At 41.4% G+C, this 23,702-nt stretch overlaps 2 protein-coding genes across 7 annotated transcripts in view; one reads left to right on the top strand and one right to left on the bottom strand.

Annotated features, from left to right (window-relative positions):
- apbb2b (amyloid beta (A4) precursor protein-binding, family B, member 2b) overlaps positions 1-9,654 on the bottom strand; it is a 45,117-nt gene extending 35,463 nt beyond the window's left edge. For 3 of the 6 annotated variants that reach the window (XM_069166681.1, XM_069166680.1, XM_069166676.1), the window contains exon 1: positions 9,561-9,654. The gene's annotated coding sequence lies outside the window, so the exon portion shown is untranslated. Of the gene's footprint in view, positions 1-805; positions 881-8,117; positions 8,195-8,990; positions 9,081-9,560 lie in introns of those variants that run through there. The other 3 variants (XM_069166678.1, XM_069166677.1, XM_069166679.1) reach the window with 3 other exon arrangements.
- A 2,955-nt stretch (positions 9,655-12,609) lies between these two features.
- haspin (histone H3 associated protein kinase) lies at positions 12,610-23,282 on the top strand. The gene is made up of 16 exons (XM_069168304.1): positions 12,610-13,006; positions 13,552-13,707; positions 13,881-14,033; positions 14,414-14,551; positions 14,675-16,607; positions 17,808-17,952; positions 18,062-18,213; positions 18,397-18,585; positions 19,480-19,565; positions 19,728-19,790; positions 19,937-20,028; positions 20,269-20,348; positions 20,863-20,951; positions 21,819-21,961; positions 22,067-22,169; positions 22,864-23,282. The coding sequence occupies exons 1-16, from the start codon at positions 12,849-12,851 to the stop codon at positions 23,063-23,065; spliced, it is 3,882 nt and encodes a 1,293-aa protein (XP_069024405.1). The 5' UTR covers positions 12,610-12,848; the 3' UTR covers positions 23,066-23,282.
- Positions 23,283-23,702: the final 420 nt, after the last annotated feature.

Below are 23,702 nucleotides of genomic sequence, written 5' to 3' on the forward strand. Positions count from 1 at the left end.
GGGAGTGAGTGTGTTGTAGTGTTGTAACCCCTCCCCCATTCCCTGATACCCTCCCGCTTCACAGAGCCTCTCTTTCCTCTGGGTGAGGAGGGGTCGGTACACGGCGAAAACACGCTCACGCCGAGTGAAACACACTAAAAAGGAGGCTCGACCATTTCGGTCCTTAAAGCAAGGAGTCGGTCTTGCAGCAAGAACGAATGTGACGTAGCGATAGCGCGGCTCTTTCCTGGAGCCAAAACGCTGAACGCAACAAGTCGTGCCAGGAGCGCAGTCGGACACGAGGAAAGCCACCTTTATATTAGAGTTCGTCGTGAGCCTGTGGTTCCTGCTTTTTCTTATCTGTAAATCCTTTTTCCGTTTTGTAAACATCCTCACCGATGTTCGCTCTTCAACACCTGGTCACGCCCTACTTTAAACTGCGATAACAGCCTGCGCGAGTCTCATGTTATTCAGGTAGGACTCACTGGGCCTCATTCACCCAACAGTGCGTCTGCACAAATCTACGCTCGCACTGTGCGCACCAACGTTTGACGCACAAATCTGGGATTCATCAATATTTCCTCGCCTGAATCTGCTCGCACTCTGCGAACACGCTGCTGTTCGAGTCCCACCAGCTGTTAGTCGTTTGCACTCGATCACGAACGAGTTAGCGGATACCTGCTGGTCTGAAGATGATGCAGTTACCAAGAATATTAGCTAGAAAAATAATTCCCAGTCAGCTGGTCCCTCTGCACTTAACAGAAACGCAGGCCGACCTCCATCTTATCCAGCTAAAAGTCCTCTACGGTAACGTTTCCCACTTTACCCGGTTGGTTCCCCTCGGTGGTAGCGGTATTCGCAGCTGTGTTTTTGGAGTTCATTTCCCACAGATCCCAACGCTGTGACCTCTTCGACTTCAGACAGTTAGCTGAGGAACGAGCCGGTTATGTTTTCTCTGCCTACCCTCTGTGGTGGGGAATGTCACCACAGATATCCAGCTGGTTCTGTTAATACTGTAAACAAGAGGGCTTATGTTATCTGTTTCAGCGAAAGGCGGTGACTTAACAGACATGTATTTAAATAATATTCTTCATGATTATTACTTTAACAGTGGGAATTCAACAGCCAAGGCCTACATTTTGTAATTTGACCAACTGACTGAATTAACATGTTATTTTCAGCTGAGTAAATTTGCTTTCATAGTTTAAAAAAGGTGTCGTTAATAGCCTACATTGTAGTTAAAATTGGGACTCTTGCATTTGAAATCTGCACTCTTTGAAATTGTGAATTGTTCATTCCACCACACACACACCTCTCTCACCTTCTTTTAATGCTCTGAATACTAAAAATATCTCCGCACAGTTTCAAAGGGGGATGAATAAATTGTTGTCCGTATTTTTATATCAGGTTAGGGTTATGTTTTTACAATCAGATTGCAAGCTCTTGTCATTTCTTTCATCATGATCATTCATTTTATTAGAATTATATTAGAGACTGTGCTCTTCCTCGCTTGACTCCGACCATTACAACTCCTTTGTCTTCTTTTTCAGTGGACATGGAGGCAGGCTATATATATATAAAAAGCCTTCTCCCTCCAGCACTGACAACACGCAGATATGCACATGCATAAAAGGTCTCTCAGATCTAAGGCGAGGGCAGAAGCAGTGGAGAGACTGCGTATCCTATATATAGCCGAGATGTGACAGGACATCCGAGAGGACAGGGAAGTCTAGACACAACCGATGCAGCGCTTAGGCTGTGTATGTATGTGTGTGTGTGTGTGTGTGTGTGTGTGTGTGTGTGTGTGTGTGTGTGTGTCTCATTTCAGTACAGTCTTGTTATCTTCCTTTTTATTTGAAAGCCTGTGGCAAGCTGTACCATGATAATGTCTGTTCTGATTGGCTGGAGGGTCTGACTTATTTGCCAAAAACGACCGTGTCTCAGAGACAGTGAGAAGAGGAGACACTCAGAAAGTAAGAGAGCGGGGAAAAGGGTACAAGCTTTAAAGAACACGAGATGTCAGGAGAGTTAGTGGATCGAAGAGAAAGAGTGACTCATCAGAAAAGGAATGTCCCATCTCTGCCAAAGGAACCACAGACACTACTGCAATGATCGCTCTGTCTCCAATACTTAAATCACCCCCTTTTCTTGCTCTTGCCATCTGTTTCTGTTACACAATGGCTGTCTCTTTCGCCCTGTGCCTCTCTCCTTTCCTATCAATGGAAATTAATGTTGTTGTTTTCTAACATTAACGAGGCATTCTTCTCTGACTGGATACTGGTTGTGGATGGGAATAATACAGCTAGCTGACCACGGCTGGTAGACCAATACTGCACTGTCACTGTCTGGGCCGCAACTGCCATATCCACTTATTTTGCAAAGTCAGCGCAAAGCCAATAAGCAAATTGCAGTACTGTGTAGTTTATGATTGTTACACTGTTCAATTAATTTAAATTTTAATCTACAAAACCTTCATAAAAACATTATATGCTATTTTGGTTTTATGAATCACTTTAAAACTGTTACGGCAAGGCTGACACTGCATCACATCCCGACCACTGCCGTTGACTTATTCCCACCACAGGAAATGATGTAAAACATCAGAAATGAATCTGGTCACAAACCCAAATCACTGCAATGACTGCAATCATGATTCAACATTCCTATCACCTGTCATCCTGTACATTCACCACACAGGAATGTGTCTGATACAATTCACACACTCTGGCCTTCATTATGGAGGTTAACTGGAGCCACAGAAGGAAGAGAGGGTAAGTGGTAACCCTGTAAAAGCTATAGTGAGCAAGTCTGTTTTATAGAGGAGGGCCACCTCACCAGAAAAAGCATCTAACTAACAGAAACAAATGAATACACAAAACAAAACTTTAACCTTTCAGGAAATGCCAGGCATGCTTTTCCACACAGTGAATCCTATGTCATGAGTGTATGTATTTCTCTGGTTGCCAGATACTAACTAAATTGATCACAAAATTAGATGCATCAGAATCTGGGTGGAAAACTGCATCTGCTGAACAATCTTCCGGAGAGAAATCCGGATCAGTTTTAGCATGTCAGGTAAAGTCATCTCAGTGCTCGGACACATGGCTAAAATCAAGTTACTCTCATTATATTGAATATCAATGTACCATGTATGAATGCACCAGTAAACTACAAGCACATGCTCATCACAAGATCTCATGTTTCCCTTACTTGCAGCTTATGTTCAGTATTGAATGTTGTATTGTGTGCTGGCTTGAATCTGGTGTTGTTGTTGTTGCTTGACCTTAATTGTCCCATGAAGGATACATAAAGTATTTGATTGATTGACTGAGCAGTGACAAATAAAAGCAGATTTAAGACAATGTGAGCTTTAAACCATTAAAATCATCACGGCAATTATTCGACTGTGAATAATGCTCAGTTAAAAGGCAACACAATGAGGGTTTGGTGCTAATTATCGTCCTTTATCAGTGGAATATTTAGAGATATTCTATATCTGCTTGATGATCCTTGACAGCATTGTAGCCATTGCACATGATATGTATTTAATATCATACTATGTGCTCTCTAATAGGGCTGCAATGAAAATGTACTTACTATGAATTAATTAGATGATCAGTTTTTCCAATTATAACGTGTATGAAGGATCAAAAAGATGAAAATATGTGAATCACAACTTAAAAAAAAAAATCCATGTTGACATATTCAAATGTCTTGTGACCAAAAGTCCACTGTGTTCAGTTTACTGCGATACTGTAACTACTCAGCAAATCCCTCCATCCGAGAAGCTGAATCCCTTTTTTTTCTCCTTGAAAAATGCCTAAAGCAATATGGGTGAATTGTTTCAGGTCTACTTTCTAATTGCGTGTACTGCAAATATGTGACAGGCCTTGCGATCAGTCCAAGAATTTCTAGCTTCTGAATTTTCCTTGTGCATTACAGTTAACTGTTAAGAGTTGAACACCTATCCATCTACGCAAGTGGTCTTTGAAGCAAAGATGGAGGAAAAGAGAAGTGAGACACCGACTCAATCATTTTTTTTGAGACAGCACAGCAGAAATCCTTGAACTCGCTACAGTGGGCCAATTCTTTCATCACATTCTGGCTTTCATAGCATTTGACGATGTAGGTGTTTGAAAGTCAGAGAGAGAGGAATGTCAAAACCCTCGTGCAGCTGAACTGGGAGTGACGGGGGTATACAGGTGAAAGTGCAGTGATGTGGAAAAGACAACATCAGAAACAGAAACATATAAACAAAAGAGTGGGTGAGAATGTGTGTGTGTGTGTGTGTGTGTGTGTGTGTGTGTGTGTGTGTGTGTGTGTGTGTGTGCGCTGAATTGGAGCGCCGATCTTCCTCGCCTGCTTCCACAGGTAATTTGTTGGCAGAATAACATGCCTACAGACGATCAAATCACAAGGCAGACTTGACAGCGAGAAGACAGTCCATCAGTGACGCCTGCCCGGAGCTGACACGTTACACGGCAGAGCTCTCTCACACACACACACACACACACACACAGAAAGAAAACTGAGATGCAAAGTAGAACTGGGCAAAAAGACGGCGATGGGGAGTGAGCATGTGGGTGAAAAACTGTCAAATCAGGCGAGACAGACAGACAGAGGGATGTGGAAAGAGAAAAAAAGGGGGCCCTATCATTCAGTTTCACACCCTACAGGATGAACTGGGCCTCTGTGCTCCTTCGCTGTTCAAACACACCTCACGGCTGTCTGCTCCCTGCAACAACAATGCATACGCACACACACATACACTGCAGCCTGCCTGACTGTGGGCACAATAACCCTATTGAGAGGCATCGATAGAGGGCTGAAAGAGAAAGTGAAAAGAATGAGATGGAGAAAAAGATTGACAACACACATACAGTCTCCCTGACCACCCACCCCACCCCAACCCCACCACCACCACCACCACCACCACCACACATAAATCCACACAAACAAATTGTAGTGTGGTTATCTTGCCAACCTGACAGCCGGGGATGAATCTAGTCTCTGCTGTCCTTAATTCATCATTCATCTGTCCAATCTGGTCTGACTCCACACACAAAAATACACACACACACACACACACACACACACACACACACACACACACACACGTTTAGTCAAGGGTGGAACAGCGGTATTGTTTCACAGGGGAAGGAGGGTGGTGGTAAATGATCTCTCCATATTCTTTATCCGATTACTCACACACACCTACGCAGAAACACACACACACACACACAGTCACACCAGCAAGTACGCACATGCACACTTTCACCATCCTTTTTTGTCAGCTGCCGTACGTGACATCGACCACACACAGACTAACAGGTTGGTGCTGCAAGGCAAGAAAGTCCCAGCACCACACACACACTTATAGTCAGGACAACATAATGATATCCAATCTGCAGCGTGCTTTGAGGCTAGTATAGATATCAAGAGGTGTTTTGGTGTGTTTGACATGCTCACAGCTTCATGATGTGACAGCATACATTACTAAACTGCAACTTTATTCAATGTTGAATTGTACTGTGTACAGTATATGTAAATGCATGTGTGCATACCCTTTATTTTGCCCATCAATTGCAATTAACAGTTTCATTGTCTTTTTCCATTCACTTTTTTGTAGCATAATCATAGTTTTAATTAATACACATACACCTTATGGAACAAAAAAACATTTAATAGCTGTGGTTTTTGGATTTGCAACTAAATCCATGATTAATGTCAACAAAGACTGATTAAAATGCAGTCAGACAAACACTGGAAGTTAAGCGCCTTGAGATAAACCGTCGGTAGCGCTAATTCTTCACTCATCTGTCATTCAACCAAAGACGAAGAATGCGGCGCAACAAGATGACATCATTGAAAGAGCGCCAGTCAAACCTCAAACGATGGAAAACGACATGGAAAAAGTGACGGAAATACGACATTTCTGCTGGTTTCATCCAGCTGTTTTTATACAGATGAATGGAAACAATTATGCAGAACGACGTGCGGTCAGCTCAAATAATCATGAGCAAGCGATTGTGTAACAATTGGGACAGCCCAACCTATACAGAGGAGGGGCCATGTAAACTGAGGCACTTTCATAAAATCAACGCGAAACAAACACGCACACATAAGCACACAGGAACAGTCTGCATTGATTGGCCAAAAAACTCGGCCCATAAATGTCCAAGTCACTTTTTCCATACTCAGCGATTCCTGATGTTGTATAGAAATGCTACAGGGGGGAGGGAGGGAGAGTAAATGATGGGATGGAGTGATTGAGAGAGGGGGCAGAATATAAACCAACTTAACAGCCCAGGAGCCCTGAGCAATTAGCAATGACATCATGTTCTCTCTCACACACACACACACACACACACACACACACACACACACACACACACACTCTGCAGACCAGTGCCAGGTCTGCGAGAAGAGCGAGACAGCAGGGTAGGAAGCCTGGAAGGACAGAGAGAGGGAGGAGAAGCAGAGAGGCAGGCCGAGGATGACAGTGCACCATTTCTACTACGGTGGTACAGACACCGACACATTCAATTCCGTGGCTGACACTAATTAACTCACCAAACCAACGCTGCAGCCGAAGCTTTAGAAGAAAAATCACCACAACCACAGCCTAAAAAGGTGAGCCCTAGCTGTTTACTATAAAAGTGTGTCGGGAAATAGGGTATTTGATTATCCCAGGTTCCATTCATTGTGTTTTTTTTGACAAGTTTGCTGTACAAATACACGTCCCGAATGTGCACACGAGGAAGCACATGCATCTGTGCAAATGTGATGCAAAACAAGTGCACAAAGAGCTGGCGTAACCAGGAGGGAGGGAAGGGAGCGAAAGCTCAGAGGAGCCGTCTAAAAGCAGAAGACCGGTCCACTGGTAATTCATGTTTTTGTCAACAACTTCGGTGTCTCTTCTCCGTCCACAGAAACACAAATCAGTGTGTCACAAGTTTGTACGCCCTAATTACGCAACAACACATCCAGTCCCTGTGTAAGTTAATCAGTGGACGGTTTTGAGTGGAAAAGCTCTTGGCAATTTGTTCTCTACGTCTTTATGCACAATCATAACATGTCAGACACGTATCTGCCTCCCTTCTACCGCCAAGAAAATTAAAACAGGAAAGTTATTCACATCATTCTCTTGGTTCTTTAAATCACAAAACATAAACAAGCAATTAAGTGGCTCCATGTTTGTATAAAACAAACAGGCGTATTATCTCGAGTGCCTGGCACAAAGTACCAGAGGAAGGCTGGAAATGATTAGCTGGCCGTGGACGTCCAGCACCAAGCACCAACACAAGCCTTCGCTTCCCCCCTCCTCCCCAGGGGCTCCGATGGCCTATAGCTCCAGACTATTCCACGTAATATGCACAAGTCAAGAGAATACCCTCCTTTATGTCTGTTTGTTTGTTTCACAATGAGCCTTTTTATTACTTAAATTGTAGCCAAAGACAAGAGACCCCCACAAGGGGCAAAACACAGGATACAGTGGGGAGCTGAAGAAAGTCTGGATTGAAACCACAGCACAGGAAACTCGTCCGTGCCGAAACGATTAGACCGATTCCTCAAATGACAGAGAAGTAATTTAGACATTAACTGTTTAAGTCTCTGCCGAGGTAAAAACGTCCGACTTTTGCTGGTTCTTGCTTGTCAAAAATCGATGCAATTAAATGCTTTTTATGATTAATGAATAAAACACAAAGTAGGGATTCTTGATAATATCGGCAGCTCGCGCTTTTAAATGAAACGGGGCTTCAATTAAGCCTAAATGCTCGAGGCCATGTCGCCAGCGTGAGGGTGCGTCACGCGCGAACGAGCAACGAGGGTGCAACAGTACGACCGTTGTGTTGATAGCAGATATCAAAGTTGCTTTTTGGGATGACTGCTCAGCGTCGGTGATGCTCGGAGGAGCCACATCGCAATTATTCAACACTGCAAATTCAGGAAGAAGGAGGTTGATCTTTCTCAGTTTTCCCATCCCAAGTCCTACTAACACCGACAACAATATCAAGGACAACTTATGGTGCAGCATCGCCGAACCACCAAGCTGTCAGGATAGCGAGTAGTTTGCATTTCGGATGTAGTTGGTAGTCAGCAGACCTCAGTTTCATAGCGGGTTTGGCTTTACGTACCAAAATCTCCTCTTTTTTCATCCGGTGCAGAGAAACAGGACAAGATCATCACTGAACGACGATGAATCCATCATTTTCTGGAAGAATGAGCGAACCTTTTTTGAAAAACGGTTACAAATTTGCATCGCTGCCGGCATCAATAGTTTTGGTGCAAAGTATTTTCATCTTATTTTGCATTTACATAACGTTTATTAGTCATGCCCCCCGGTGACAATCTTCCTCATGACAAATTTAAGAACAAAGAGAATATTTGCATATGTCGATATTGACAATTGTCCAAAAGTGTTGGAAAATATCGGGATATCGTGCATCTTTGACACCAATAATGGATTTTTAAATCGCAGCCCTGCTGACTTTACAAAAACAAAAGGGAGAAGTTGCCTATTTTTAGAATTGTATAGGCTACGCAATATTTCAGCATGGTCCCTAAATTTAACTAAAACTCACTGGTGGGGTATAAATTACATATTTTAGAGAAGTTGACATAGTGGCATGACATTTTATATTTCAATATAAATTTCATATTTCAGAGAGGTTGACATAATGGCATGACATTTCATATTTCAATATAAATTTTATATTTTAGAGAAGTTGACATAATGGCATGACGTTTCATATTTCAATATAAATTTCATATTTTAGAGAGGTTGACATAGTGGCATGACATTTCATATTTCAATATAAAGTACATATTTCAGAGAGGTTGACATAATGGCATGACATTTGTTAATATACAGAAGCCCAGTAAAAAAGTGACAACTACTCTATATATTAAGGTGTTTAGGGACGCGGGGGCATAAAACCGCTTTTGTTTTTGTACGGTGGTTGGTTAAGTTTAATGGTCGACCGGTGTTGTGTTTATCAACCACTTACCTGCGCGCGGGGCCCCTCTGCGTGAATTACGGCCGCCCGTTTTAAAGCATCGTGAGCTTCCACAAATGTTATTATTTTTACAGGTTTGTTTGTCTGCGTACGTTCATGCGCCTCCGTTGAATGTCCTGCCTGCCACAGCGGGTCGAGTTGAAGCAGCGGACGTCAAAGCGAAGCGGCGACCGGCGGCAGTCCGCTCGCGACCACGTTCCATTAACGTTCCCTGACACTACGCGAGAGCTCGTGCAGAGGTGCGTAAGACCCAATAATAATAAAAAAAAATTAAAAAAAAATCTCTTGAGGAAAAGTCAAAGCAGCACGCCGGGTCCTGTAAATGCACCCCCCCCCCCTCCCATCTGCCGCCGCAGCAGCCTCCCCGGGTCTCTTCTCCCCCACCTTCCCGATTTGTTTGCAACAACACAGCAGGGCCCCTCAAAAAGCCATAAAAAAATGCGTCGCCAAAAAAGAAGATGGAAAGTTACGGGGGTTTTTTTTAGGTTGAGAGAGCAAACCGTAACTAGCGAAACACCCCCGGTATTCAAGCGAAAATTCTCGGCATACCACATCACTCACCTCCTCTCCGGCGGGTTCACGTCCTCCTCGCTGCGCTCCTGTCTTTTTTCTCCTCCCCTCCGTTCTCTCTTGGCTTGTTTCTTTCTCTCCTCCCTCCCAGATGCCGCTGGTGTCCGACAGGGGGAACTGTGAGACGCTGCTCCGGAAGCAAACGCTCCTCCGTCATTATTTATTTTTAATTTTTAATTTTAATTTTTTGGTTTTTTTTTACTTCGTGTAACAAGAGAGCCGTAAGCCTATCATCTCCACTTTAACCTGTGTTGGAGCGTCAAATGACTGATCTAAATTCAACTGAGGGACGTTTGCAAACTGTGAAGTTTTCTATGTTTCTGGAAGGAATTAAGTTAAAAAGCAAAACACGCTATTTTAGACCAGTGTGTCATACTTGTGCCAAATCACTGGTGTGATTTAATGCTTTTCCAGATCAAAATCGCATATCAGATTTAAATACCGATATTTTACAAGCCTATTTATACTAATATGAAGTTATGTAAAGTTGCAACAATGCAGATTAGATTTAGATGATTTAGATTTAGACTTTATTAATCCCACAGTGGGGAAATTTAGTCGTCACAGCAGCATAGAAACACAAAAAAGGTGCACACACTATGAAAAAAATTAAAATACGTATACGTAAAATAAGATAGATAAAAATAATTATTTTAGAAAAAAAAAATGAGAGCAATGAATAAATACACGCACACACACTAGATCCACAAAGCAAAAACAAAAAAATACGATTTAGGATGAATAGAAAAAGTGCCAGGTAATGAAATGAACAATGCAGCGTTATTTTAGGGTGGTGTTCAAAGTCTGACAGCCGTCGGAACAAACGGCCTGCGGTAGCGCTCTTTCCTGCACTGAGGGTGCAGCAGTCTGCCGCTGAAGGAGCTGCTTAAAGCTCCTACAGTCTCATGGAGAGGGTGAGAAGTGTTGTCCATGATCGATGTCAGCTTGGCTAACATCCTCCTCTCACCCACCTCCTCTATGGAGTCCAGAGGACTGTCCAGGACAGAGCTGGCCCTTTTGACCAAAGAACAATCAAACATAATTTGGGTATTATTTCGATATAATATGAAGAAATTTCAATATAATACTGCTATGGGATGGTTAACAAGTATGAGATAAAAGAATAAAGCTTAAGTTTGAATAGCTGTGGCATATACTAAAATATAACACAGTCGCAAACACATAGCCTAAATGAAGACATCATTTAGAAAAATAGGATTGTAGGCCATTGCATAAGAGGATAGTGTAGTAATTTTGTACATAGTTCTTATCTTTCATTTGACTGTTTAAATGTGGGATATTGTTGCTGTTACTTTATTTTGTAGTTTTTAATTTTCAACACATAATGGTTTGTAGTACCTATACATTTCTTCTTTAAAAAAAAAAATCAGTAACAAATTATAAAATGTCAGAGTAAAATCTGTTTAATCCATGAGTTTCACATGTATTAAAAATGTAATTTCTTGTTCAGGCACGTGATGGCTGTTAGTGTCTGATTTTGTGGTTTTCATTTTTAGACTACTATCTAAATATTGTGTGCAGTGTTGCCAATTCTTTTTCAAAGCAAAGGCGTGGTTACAACTGGTTTAATTGTTTCCCCTAACTTAGACCCATAACTGCTTCCTCATGTCTGTATGTTATGAAATTCATCTTGCAGAGTCTTCAAAGTCTAGTATCTCATATGAAACTCCAAAATAGCCTTTACTGAAATGCTACACATCATTAAAGTGTTCTGCTCTGTGGCCTTCTGAGATTTTATACAACTCAGTTTTCAGCCAGCAGAAGGCAGGACTATTGAAATTTTTCCTCCCAGAATATTTACAATAAGTGCATTAATTCTGCACAACTCATTTCTGGACTTTAGCCAGAAATCGTTTTCTCCGGGCAAAGTGTAGAAAGTTTAAGTCTAATGCAAAGGTACACAAATTTATTCTGGCATCATACACTGTTTTATTTTTATTTTCTTCCCAATGATTTTAACTCAAATAATAAAGATGCTCTGACCTACTGACCTCCTGACCTTTCTTCCGGTGCTATCTACTGGTCACAATTTCCACTTCAGTTAACAACAAGGATACTTCTAAAACTAATGACCACATTTCAATTAAGTGTATTTTACAATTATTGCTAACTCATTCGAAATATGCTAATACGGTTTAACATTGCAGCCTCAACGGGTCCAATTGAGACAGGTCTGACACTTGTTAAAGTTGTGATACAAATAGTTAACCTTTGATGTTAGAATAAACAAAATTCTGTGGTCCACTGTTGTAAACAGTCTTATTCACATAACAGCTTAATATAATGATGACACCTGGTGGTTACACTTACTTACTACATCGTGTATGTCAAAGGAATGCATTCCCACTATTGCCATTTGCTATCTCAGTTTTTAGTCCCTATTGTCGTGCAATTACCAAAATCCTGGCCCAAGAGAAATTTAACCACGACAGTAAAGATGTTACAATAATTATCCAAATGTTTCACTTCACAAACAACTTAACCTCCATAAAGATATCATGTATCATATAGATATCATGGCTCCTGAATATTGTTTTGAGTAAAGTAAATGCCGTGGTTGATAGCGGTGTACTACTTCACTTTATTTATCCTAATCAGTGTATGTTTGCTATATTGCTTCATCAATACTATACAACTATAATATTTTTCTAACATGCAAATTACTGACCATTATCAGATAGTAATGGTAATATTCATTGGTAGGCTATTTAACACAAGCCTGGTACATATATTGTTACCTACAGGAGAGTTATAGATATTATGTTATGGTGATGTAAACTATAAAAGCAAAAACTTCAGCTCTGATTGTGGGGCCTTATATTTTCCACGAAGGGGCGGGACTTGGCCCAGGGGCCTCTGTTTGGCTGCCACTGCTGCAGCCAGCCTCTTCCTCTCCCCCATGTCCAGGCTGTAACTACTCCAAACCGCCAGGTGGCGCTGTGCTCACATCATCACAGGCTGTTGACCAATCACCGGCGTCGAGTAGTTTGAATAAGAAGCGGGTGTGGAGCGTTCGGAGGATTCAAAACAGAAATGGACGAAACACTGAAAAGATGCTGGCAAAGTAATTGATTACGGAAATGGCTCTTTAGATCGAGTTTGAATACATTTTGTCGATTGCTGTGAATAAACTGTTGATTGGTTAGTTTTGTTTCCCCAGTTAACAGTTAGCAAAAGTTAGCAACGTTAAATGCTTCCGAACACTTCTTTTCCGGTTATATTTTTGTCTCTAACACGGTTAGAGCTGTAATTTACAACATGTTGCCGTCGAGGCCGTTATATCTGAAAACATACGGGAAACAGAGGCGAAAGGTGTCCGCGTGGATTTTACCCGACGACCGCAAGCAGGCCTTCGACAGCACCGCCTCCACAGAGGACGTCTCCGTCTTTGAAGCCCCAAAACCGAAGAGGATAAGGTATGATTAAATCGAAAATAGTCAAGTCTGTTGAACATTTTTTGTCTTTCTTACAGTCTAATAATAAAAAAAAAAAATAAAAAAAAATTAAAAAAAAATCAGCTTAACCATTGTTATTATTCGGGTTTAGTTTATCATGTACATGGTGGCCATAAACCACACAAAACTGTAGTTCAGAAATCCCCATTTCTAAATTAGGTCCTGTAGAAACGAGGGTTGATGGAAAACATTTTATACAGCATAGTCTTAGGCTCTTTAGTGTGTCAATATGTATCAACACATGGATGCCAAGTGTCATTGTTTCATATGATTTAATAAATCAAATTGCCAGGTGCATTCAAGATTTATGACTTATGGTTTTTAAAGCATAGCCAGGGCAGGGAAATCTGCTTGGGGGGGGAATTACATATAACAAAAAAAATTGATAGTGAAGTTCACTCTCTTAATGTTAGTGTTGACAATAAACTAAACTATCCTACCTCTATTACATATCTCTGTAATGTCTTTACTGCCCCTCAAGTCTTCATCTGTTGGTCATTTCATAGTGTTGCCAGTCGTAGAGCAAAGCGTCCTGCCAAGAAGAGAGCCGTGCATAGTTTGACCGAGAGGAGTTGTGATGACGTACATATGAGCAATGAGGAGAACATCTTCATCCCCTCTCATCCTCATCCTCCACCTGTTCAGCAGAGCAAGATAACCAGGTCTGTGAACACATTTCATTGATATAGATTTTGAAATTGAGTGGTCCATAACATAACAGTCATTGCTTATATTGTTAATTGGATTTAGTAATATTTTGTCCAGGATGAATAATACATCCATCATTTAATGTCTCATTTCCTGACCTTTTCTCATGCTCCTCATTTTTCCTAAGAGGGAAGAAGACTCGTGTCTCCAGTCGTAGAGCATCAGGTTGTGTCGTGAGAAAATCTTGTGGTTTAAGTCTGACAGAGACCAACAGTGATGAAGACAACATCAGGAGGCTCTCTCCTCCCCTTCCTCGCCTCAAGCAGACAAAGACAACCAGGTCTGTGCATTGGCAAGCATGACCAGAACACATTTAGGATAACGACAAAGCTCCCGAGCATGGGCACAGTTTTGTGGTTGTGATTTGTTTTGTTTTTTCAGGTCATTACAACAGTACCAGCAGATGAGTTTCTGAAGTTGCTCTTCCTTTCATGTGTATGTGTAAAGATGCTTGTGTGGGTCCAGCAGACCTATATTTTCATTGTGTCCCCAGTCTCTACTTTAACTCATAAAGTTGGATTTGGAACAATTCTTGGTGTCCATTGGCCAGGTCACATTTTCATGGCTGCGTAAAGCCATGTGCTTGTTTAAAATTACTCCGTTGCATAAATACGTTTTGTGTCTGTTTCTGAAATTGTGTTTGTGTCTGCGCGTCAACAGAGAAAGCCGACTCGTGTCTGCACCAGGAGTTTTGACGAGGCAGAAAGGTCAGCGGATTTCTTTCACCAGTGACAGTGAGGAAGAAACGTCTGCACCGAAACACCCTAGATTTTCAGTTAAAATGAAGAAAGACTCAAAGTAAGTGTTTTGTCAGGTTGTTCACACCTGTATTACAGAGCTGCGGATTGCCAGCTGCATATATGTCCTATTAATAATTTCTCTAACCCTTACCTCTTTTCCTCCTCTATTTCTTTTTCTCAGTGTTCAGCCTTCCTCAGCCGGCCGCTTTGTAACCCACCGCAGGCGTGCAACTGCCACTAAACCCAAACTCCCTATAGCTGTGATCAGTCTGCTCAGCTCTTCAGATGACTTTACTGGTGGAGCGCATAATTCCAGTAGGATTCAGCGGCCTACCAGGAGAAGGGGGATCCGTCCAGTATTTGGGTCGTCTAGTGCTGAGAACTCTGTCAATGCTGCAGGGACCTCTACCTTTGCCACCCACCCCTTCCGAGAGATGTCTCTCAACGAGTCGGCAGATCACAGTCCCAGGAAACCCATCTTCTGCTCTACACCCTCAGCAGGAGCCTTCAGCAATCATAGACACCTTAAACTCTTTCCCATCTGTGATCAGCCATCCACTCTTCCATCCGTCTCGGTAAGCTGTATAGATGTCTTGAGCTCATTTCCAGAAGACCTGAATTCACCTGCACAGTCTGTCTCCCCACCGTCACTCACTGGGCTCCACTCAGGGGAGAAGCTGCAGAACGAACCGCACCAGCATCACCGTGGAGAACCAGCTGTTGATTTATTTCTGGAGCCCAACAGAAGTAGCTCCAGTGAAGAAGCCAAAAGCCACAGCGAAGACTCAAAGACCAAGCATGGGGAGGATTTACCGAGTGTGATTCTGTTCCCTACAGACAGTGGAAGCAGCAATTTTGTGTTGGAGTGGTTCATAGAGGTTCTGAAGGAGAAGTGTTTGACCGAGCGCTGCACAGTGAAGCTAGAAAGATTAGACTACCTCACTGTCACTCAACTTTGCAGTGAAACAATCTACTCATCCTGTTTGGAACATTTAAGCTCGATCCATAACCAGCCTCAGTCTGTGGACAGCAGTCAAACTGTTGATCTGTCACGTTCTCTAACAGCATCACATAATATCCAAGTATCTGTGACAAATGATAAAAGCAGTGATTGTTTACAGTCAGTAAATCGTTTTGAAGAAGCAGCTACTGTAACTGACAGTCACAGCTCCAACGTTTCACCTGTAGTTGAATATAGGCAGTCAGCTGAACACTCGGGCATCAAAGCATCCATTGAGCAGTCAGAGTCGGTGCTGATTGTGGAATCTACCCACCACACAGACAGCAGCTTTGAAATGATGACAGCCAATAGCACTGTGCAACCGCTGTTCACTGCAGATGAGGTGGGAGCAGCAAAGAACAGATGTCTTGCTAAGAGATGCTCAGTTCAGATCAACAACTTGGCTTTGACACAACTCAAAGGCTTCACACAGCAGAAAGAGGCAGATTTGTCTTTCTATGAAAATGACCAAACGCATAATATGGGCAAGCCAGAAGATATGAAAAGTTCAGGAGACAAGACGGAGATAAGGAAGGTGTCAAAGAACAACAGCCGTCCAGTAGCCAAGACTCAGTCCGCTGACCCAGAGACGGAAGAAAAGGCAGCATGGCTCGCAACATCACTGAAGGAGATCTGTCTAAAAGACAAACTTACTGTCAAAGCAAAGAGGCTATCGCAACTCAGAGAAATACTGCATCCCAAAGATGCCAGACCTAAACCCCCCACAGTTGTGTCAGACTCGGCCAGTGATGACCAGACAAAGACTGTGCGCCAGTCTGAGAGTGACTCCAATCACTCTAATAAAGACACTTCTTCCATGAAAGTGAAAAAAAGATGCTCAACTAGTTCTGAGATGATCTCAGACAAACAAGCTGTGAAGAACTCCTGCGACGTTGTCCCCAAAAGACAAAAAATGTCTCAAGCTCCTAAAGATAAGAAAAGGAGGAGCGTGTCTAAAGACCGACCAGGGATGACGAGGAAGGTATGTGTGAGTGGGATGAGCGTGAGCCGTTGGAAAAACAAAGGGAGCGGCAGCTCACACATCTTCGGGAGCAGGACGGCTGCAGACTGCAGCATAAATGAGCTGATCTCCGCACAGCACAAAGAGCCGAGGGTGAGAACAACACACACAAAGAAACAGCAAAGTACTGCTGAAGCTTCAAGTCCAGTTATTGAACGTCAGCTTCGATTAAGGGTGACAGTTTTGTTAATAATGAAGTAAACACAAGCATTTGATGGTTAAAGCCTTTAAAATTTGAGGATTTAATTCTACTTTTTGACATTTTATATAATTGAAAATTTTATAATGCAAGTCCGTTGACTGTCAGACAAAACAAGCAATGAGAAAACATACATTTGAGCATCTAGTGATTGCCGTTTTCACTAAATGACTCATATTTAGGTCAAATATTATGATATAGATTACTTTATTATTGGTATAATTGTTGGCTGCAGCCCTGCTGCCTTGGTTGTGAGGGAAAAGTCTGGTTGACCAGAGGTGTCACTTGAGTCTTAATACACCTAAATGCACTCTAATGGTAGTGGTTTTGTTTTTGTGATTAAAGTATTTGAAAAATATAACAATACTATATCTTTCCTGGTACAGGATCCATCGTTTTATTAGTTTGTACCTTCACAGTAAAAGTTCCTGATTAAAAACAGTTTACAACAAAGATTAAGAATTATTCTCACTCACCGAGTATTGGGGCTATTTCTAGAAATGTGTGTAGTTGTTAGGCACTGGGCAATATATTACATCAATATCATGATATAAGACTAGATATCCTCTTAGATTTTGGATATCATAATATGGCTTAAAGTGTTGTCTTTTCCTGGTTTGAAAGTTTGCATTTCAGTAAATTGATGTCGTTTTCTAAACTCACCAGACTGTTCTGGATGTTTGATTATTTGCCTTTACCCACTGAGTCATTATATTCACACTCCTGATCATTATTTATCAAAAATCATATTGTATGAATATGTTGTGAAAGCACCAACAGTCAACCCTACAAAATTGTTGGAATATTGATATCGAGGTATTTGGTGCAAAATATTATGATATTTTATTGTCCATATCTCCCAGCCCTAATAGTTTTTAAGTTTTTCAAATACGATTAATTTTTCATTGCTGTGAGCACCACAAAATACAACAACGTCTTGACAAGACCTGAGCAAAGTATGTTTGTTTGTGTTGAACTTGAACATGGTGCTTATTTGGTTCAGGTGTGTAGATATTGCTTTTCTTCTGCCTCAGTCCTCAACCGTATTGAAAGACTGAAGGATTTAAGTTGTGTGTTGTGCATTCGGTGTGCAGGAACTGTTGGGAGCCGCCATGAATTTCTCCACTCCGGTGAGAGCAAGTCGGCTCAACTTCTCGTCTCTGCTGGCTGATTTAACACCTGACACACACACCTGGAGCCGACTCAAAGCTGCCCTCTCTGTGCATCGCAGGGCTATGGGTAATAATACACACCACAGTGTTTAATCAGCCTGCCAGTTCACAGGTCAAGTAGAGGTGTCCTCATGACTGGCTCGACCGCTCTGTTCTCCCTCGTTCCCTCTCATTAGTGCTGGTCACTCCGAGGAGTTCACGTCGGTCACCGTCAGGCCCTCCTGGAAGGTCGGAGTTGGCAGGCGTCAGCCAGGACCTGTTTGGCACGCCTGAGCTGTGTCCGCTCCCCAAACACCTCCGGTCACAGCTGCTGAGCCACCACTCCCAGGTGCAACTCACATCTGTAACTACAAAATACTGTAAAATTGCTGTCTGACAAACAATACAAATTATTTTTTAGCCCTCTACTACTTTTTACAGACTGTGTTTGACTGTGAATGTTTTTTTGTTCATCTGATCTCCAATCTGAGGACGTGTGTGTAACCTCCCTCTCCTCTGTCTTTTGTTACAGGTTATCTGTGAAGATGCAGAATTGTCGGATGCAGAGAAGGTGTATGCTGAGTGTAGCCAGCAGCACCCTCTGCCCTGGGAGGAGTGTATTCTCCCTCATCACATGAAACGGTGTGTGAAGATCGGAGAGGGGACCTTCGGTGAGGTGTTCTCCACCACCAATGCCTCAGGAGACACTGTTGCACTCAAAGTATGTGTTTGTGTGTGTGTATGTGTATCACTTTTTGTTAGAGGTATAGTACCTTCCTGTATCATAACTATGCAGTCATTACAGTTTCAACTGGGTTGTAGGTTCAAAGAAGATGATGACTTCCTTCTTGGTCAGAAATGATTGTGCTAGACTGTTCCAATACACCTAAGCTAATTTTAGTAACTGGAGAAGGGCGTATTAGGTGTATAAGGTGATTAGAAATCCTGATCTTTCAATCACATTTATTAATCTAAATTCAATCAATCTCTACGGTACCTTGCAATTTTGTTAAATTTCAGCAGTTTCTCTGCAGAAAAGTTGCTCAATAGAAGCTCTGATGATGACATCATTGCACAAGGTGAAGCATTTGTATTCTATTCTATATAACTCAGGAATTTTTTTTTTACTTTCATCCAAAGGTACTTTGAGTTTAAAGTGAGAACTCAAATATTTCCAGCTGCTTCTGCGATGTGCAGTATGCATATTATCTTTATTATAAGAATTGATTCATTATGACACTTTCTTCATTGGGTGGTATTTTTCCCCAACTTGCCTTTTTTTTGTTGCAATTTTACCACAAACATGTCTCAAAAAACCTCCACAAAATAATTCAGTTTAATTTGTAAAAGACTGCTGCAGAATGGAGGATGGTGATTGTTGGGTCTCAACAATCACAAAAAAACAGAAGGGACTGATTAGGATCCAGAGGTTTGAGGAAAAGCTCGTCCTTTTACATTGAGCAGGGCGCATATTTGTGGCCATGGTCAGAAATTATTCTCCAGTTTCTCCAAACTGAAAATGACACTAACAAGAAACCACGTAGGTGTTCATTAATGAAGATTTGTGATAAATGTTCATGTGTGTCTGTTCTGAAGTGAAAGATTTTATTTTCAGATTATTCCAATAGAGGGCAGTGAGAAGGTGAACGGAGAGGACCAGAAGACTTTTGGAGAGATTCTGCATGAGATTATAATCTCAAAGTATGTAGTACATCAGGGCCAAACTACCACTACACACCACACAAGTCCATTTGCTGAGATACCAGGATTATAGAGTCTGAATGTTTGGCATCAAAGTAATCTAGCTCAGCAGCGCTAATGAACAGCGCTGGTGTTTTTTTTTTTGTTTTTTTTTTCTATCAGGGAGCTGAGCAGTCTGAAAGAGAAGCAGCACAACCAGACTCACGGTTTCATTGGACTCAATGAGTGAGTATTCTCTTTCTGTCTGTTCGTGTCTCATTTCCGCTCACATTTTTCAATTTCAATTTAAAGAAGGCCCAAATGTATCTGTGTCGTCTTGAATGAGCTTCTAGTTTTGGGTGTTAATGTGACTTTATGTTGTTCCCTCACAGTCTTCACTGTGTTAAAGGCTGCTACCCTCCAGATCTGCTGAATACTTGGGACACATTTGACCAACGAAAAGGATCAGAGAATGACAGACCAGGTCAGTGAGGGAAAGATTTTTTTCACAACATGTCTTTGAGGTTGCAGTAGTGAAACTAAAAGAGGCGTTTAATTTCCTGTGACTTTTTATTACTACATTGTCTGCAATTAACAAAGAACAAAAAAGTAGAATTGATTCACCATAGGTTTGACACTACCATCCAGCTCTTTCACAACTTTTTGAGGAGCAGGCTGAGTGTTTCGTCTGCTTCATCTGGTCTGTTTTTGCATCTTTGCTCAGATTTCTTTGAAAAGGATCAGATATTCATAATCCTGGAGTTTGAGTTCGGAGGCAGTGACTTGGAGAACAGCAATGGAAAGGTAGGCTTGTCACATCAGAATGACAGATAAATAGGTACCTCCCCGCGCCGCTGTCGAGATGACATGTCAGGGACTGTTCACAACATTTCTCCCTACAGCACACAAAAGATAAATGTACAACCCTGAGATGGAGCTACTTTTAAATGGAATGAAAATACAATACTGTAATTTCTCTGTGGTCTAAATTGAAGCAGCTCATGCTCTACTCTTAGTACTTATTTAGCTCGTTACTCTTGCACACTGGTTGTGAAAATGTGCTCAAACATGAATGTAGCAATGTCCTAGTAATGTCTGGAGTTGTCAGTTAGATCATAATTAAATGTGAAACAGAGGTAATGCTAAAAGAAGGTACCAAACATCTAAAAGACAAGCTTCTGTAAATGCTGTGTATTATTTGGAATTAATAGATAACAAATTATATTTTCTAATCATTATCTTATAAATAAAAAATGTGTGACTAGTGTGTGCAAGTACAAATGCAGCCTTTAATTTAAGCTTCCATTGTGTTGTGTAGTTGTCATCTTTAGTGGTGGCGAAGAGCATCCTTCATCAGGTTACTGCTGCCATGGCTGTCGCTGAGCAGGAGCTGCACTTTGAACACAGGTAGAACGCACGCACACACACACACACACACACACACACACACACACACACACACACACACACACACACACACACACAGACACACACAGACAGACAGACAGACAGACAGACAGACAGACAGACAGACAGACATTCATTCATTCATTCATTCATTCATTCATTCATTCATTCATTCATTCATTCATTCATTCATTCATTCATTCATTCATTGGGCACTACTGAGCTGGACACGACATTGTAAAGTCTAAAATTTCAGAGCAGAAACAATGTCCATCACAGTTTCCCAGAGCCCAAAGATGCATTCAAATGTCCTGTCCTTGTCCTTCTTGCTTAACATTTTTTTTTCTCTAATTAATCAGTTGTCACAATTTGTGCAGATTAATGTTTGCTGATTGTCTTTTAATCTGTTTACTCTCTGTTATTTGAATAATCGTTTAAGATCTAGTTACTATAGATACAAAGGTTATGTTCATAATTTTTTGAATTGTGTGTTTAACTGGGTCTACAGAGCGTGTAGTTGTAAACTGCAGCACGGGGTTCTGTCACCACAATTTTACCACTGAATAATCCACATGCAAGCAGCTTCCTTAACTTTGTCATTTAAAATAAATTTAGCTGGACAATATACCATCAGGTATGATGTCACAAATGTTTTAATGACTAGAAACAACAACAAACACTTTGAAACTTTCCTTTAAGTGATCCACTTTAACACTAAAAGCTGCAGCAGGTGGAAAATGTGGCGCTCAGTCAAGCCAAGTGTCAGAGTGACTCCACTGGTTTATATGTGGTGTCAGTGTGATGAATGGTTTGTTGGTGTCTTGTAACGGTCTTGAACTTTATCTCCCGCTGTGCTGTTTACCGCAGGGACCTCCACTGGGGCAACGTGCTGGTCAAAACAACCAGGCAGAAGATGGGGAGCTTCCTCCTGAATGGAACAACCCACTGTGTGGAAACCAAAGGGGTGCTGGTCCGCATCATCGACTATTCTCTCTCCAGACTGGAAATAGGTCAGAATTGTTTGATTGCCTACTTTCATATTTGATTGATTTGTTTTATGCACCTTTATATACCATGTGGCCATGTTAAAACAGCACGTATTTTGTTCTCTCCAGATGATCTAACAGTCTCCTGTGATATCGCAAACGACGAAGAGCTCTTCATGGGTCAGGGAGACTACCAGTTTGACATCTACAGACTGATGAGACAGGAGAACGGGTCAGTCCTTCGTATGCATCAGAAACTGTGCTGTGAAGGTGTCACATAGAGCAGATTAATGAAATGCATATGGAAGAACTTGATACTATATTATGTCACCCTTCACAAACCCCACTTCTATTTTGAATAACATATACTTTAGTTAAGTATTTATATGGAGACTTTCTATTGTTTATGTTGTTAAGCAACGTTTAGCTAAAAAGAAAGGACAAATTCACAAGGAGTTTAATAATCCTGACAAGTTTGAAATCCAGACACAAATTTTCACAGCTGTTAATATGAATAATTTTTATGTGATGAATCAACATGTCATCTATACATTTAGAGGCTTTTCTTTTACACATGCTTGATAAGAATGATTTGTGTGATGGGATATTAAGTTTATAGGGGCCATCCAGAAAACAGTTTGTTAGCCTGAGTTCTATGAATTATTCATTTTGACATGTTTGAAGGACATTTTGTGAAATATGCTTCTTCTGTTTTTGCTAAGATCTGGAGAAGTTGTTCTCTAATATCCGTCTATTAAATATTAAGCTCCATCTAGAAACCCCTCTTGTTTTTCCTTCCCCAAACAGTTGAACTATTACCTCAATCAACTTGAACCATTTTTGTTGTTGATGATGGTGCTCATTTACAATATCATCTCAGAGTTACTGTGTTGATTTATTGATCCGCTGTTTTATGTCTCTTTCAGTAACAACTGGAGTGACTACCACCCCCATACCAACGTGCTATGGCTCCACTACCTGTGCTCCAAGCTACTTTCCATGAAGTACCGGGGCACCGGAGGGAGGGGTACCAAGGACATGCGAGAGGAGCTCACTTGTTTCTATGACAACGTCCTCCAGTACAGCTCTGCCACAGAGGCGCTGCAGAACTGCCCCATGTTTCAGTAGTATGTGAGCGCTGCACACATGAAGTGTGAGACAGCTCCCATTTTTTAGTTTGTTAGTCTGAAGAAGGTACAACTGTATCTGGGTCATCCTCTCTTGACACAAAGACTCCTATTGATCCCCTCCTGACATCCTGGCAAAGATAAAGGTGACATAGAGTGCAGTGTTCACTGAACTGTCAGATCACAAAGGTTATTAAAAGGACCATGGTAACACGATGTATTCTTGTGTTAGTGGATCTTATTTCTCGTTTATTTTTAACTATTCATTTTTGTGCATGCAGAATGCAGAAAAAATACTCTTAATAAATTTTGGTTTCTGATTTTTACAGATGTTTGTAGTGCTACTGCGATCACAATTTCTGCAGTGTGTTAGGGCTTAAACACTTAATGCATTAGTTGATCAGTGGAACTTAAATCGCTAAATCAGGCAATAACATGATAAAAAAAACAGGCAAAAATGCGAAATACTCTCATTCTACTGTAGGTTGTCAGATTTGCTGCTTTTCTCTGTTTTAAACAGCGTCTTTGTGAGCTGAAATGTGAGAAATGGTGAAATTTGTACTTTCAATAGACTAGATGATTCTTCTATCAACAATTGTTTAATCAGTTGATAACTATCATTTCAAAATATGTAAATG

The sequence above is a fragment of the Embiotoca jacksoni genome, unplaced genomic scaffold, assembly GCF_022577435.1.
Source record: "Embiotoca jacksoni isolate LCO1_2020_lvr unplaced genomic scaffold, fEmbJac1.0.p SCAF_4, whole genome shotgun sequence".
NCBI classification, from domain to species: domain Eukaryota; kingdom Metazoa; phylum Chordata; class Actinopteri; family Embiotocidae; genus Embiotoca; species Embiotoca jacksoni.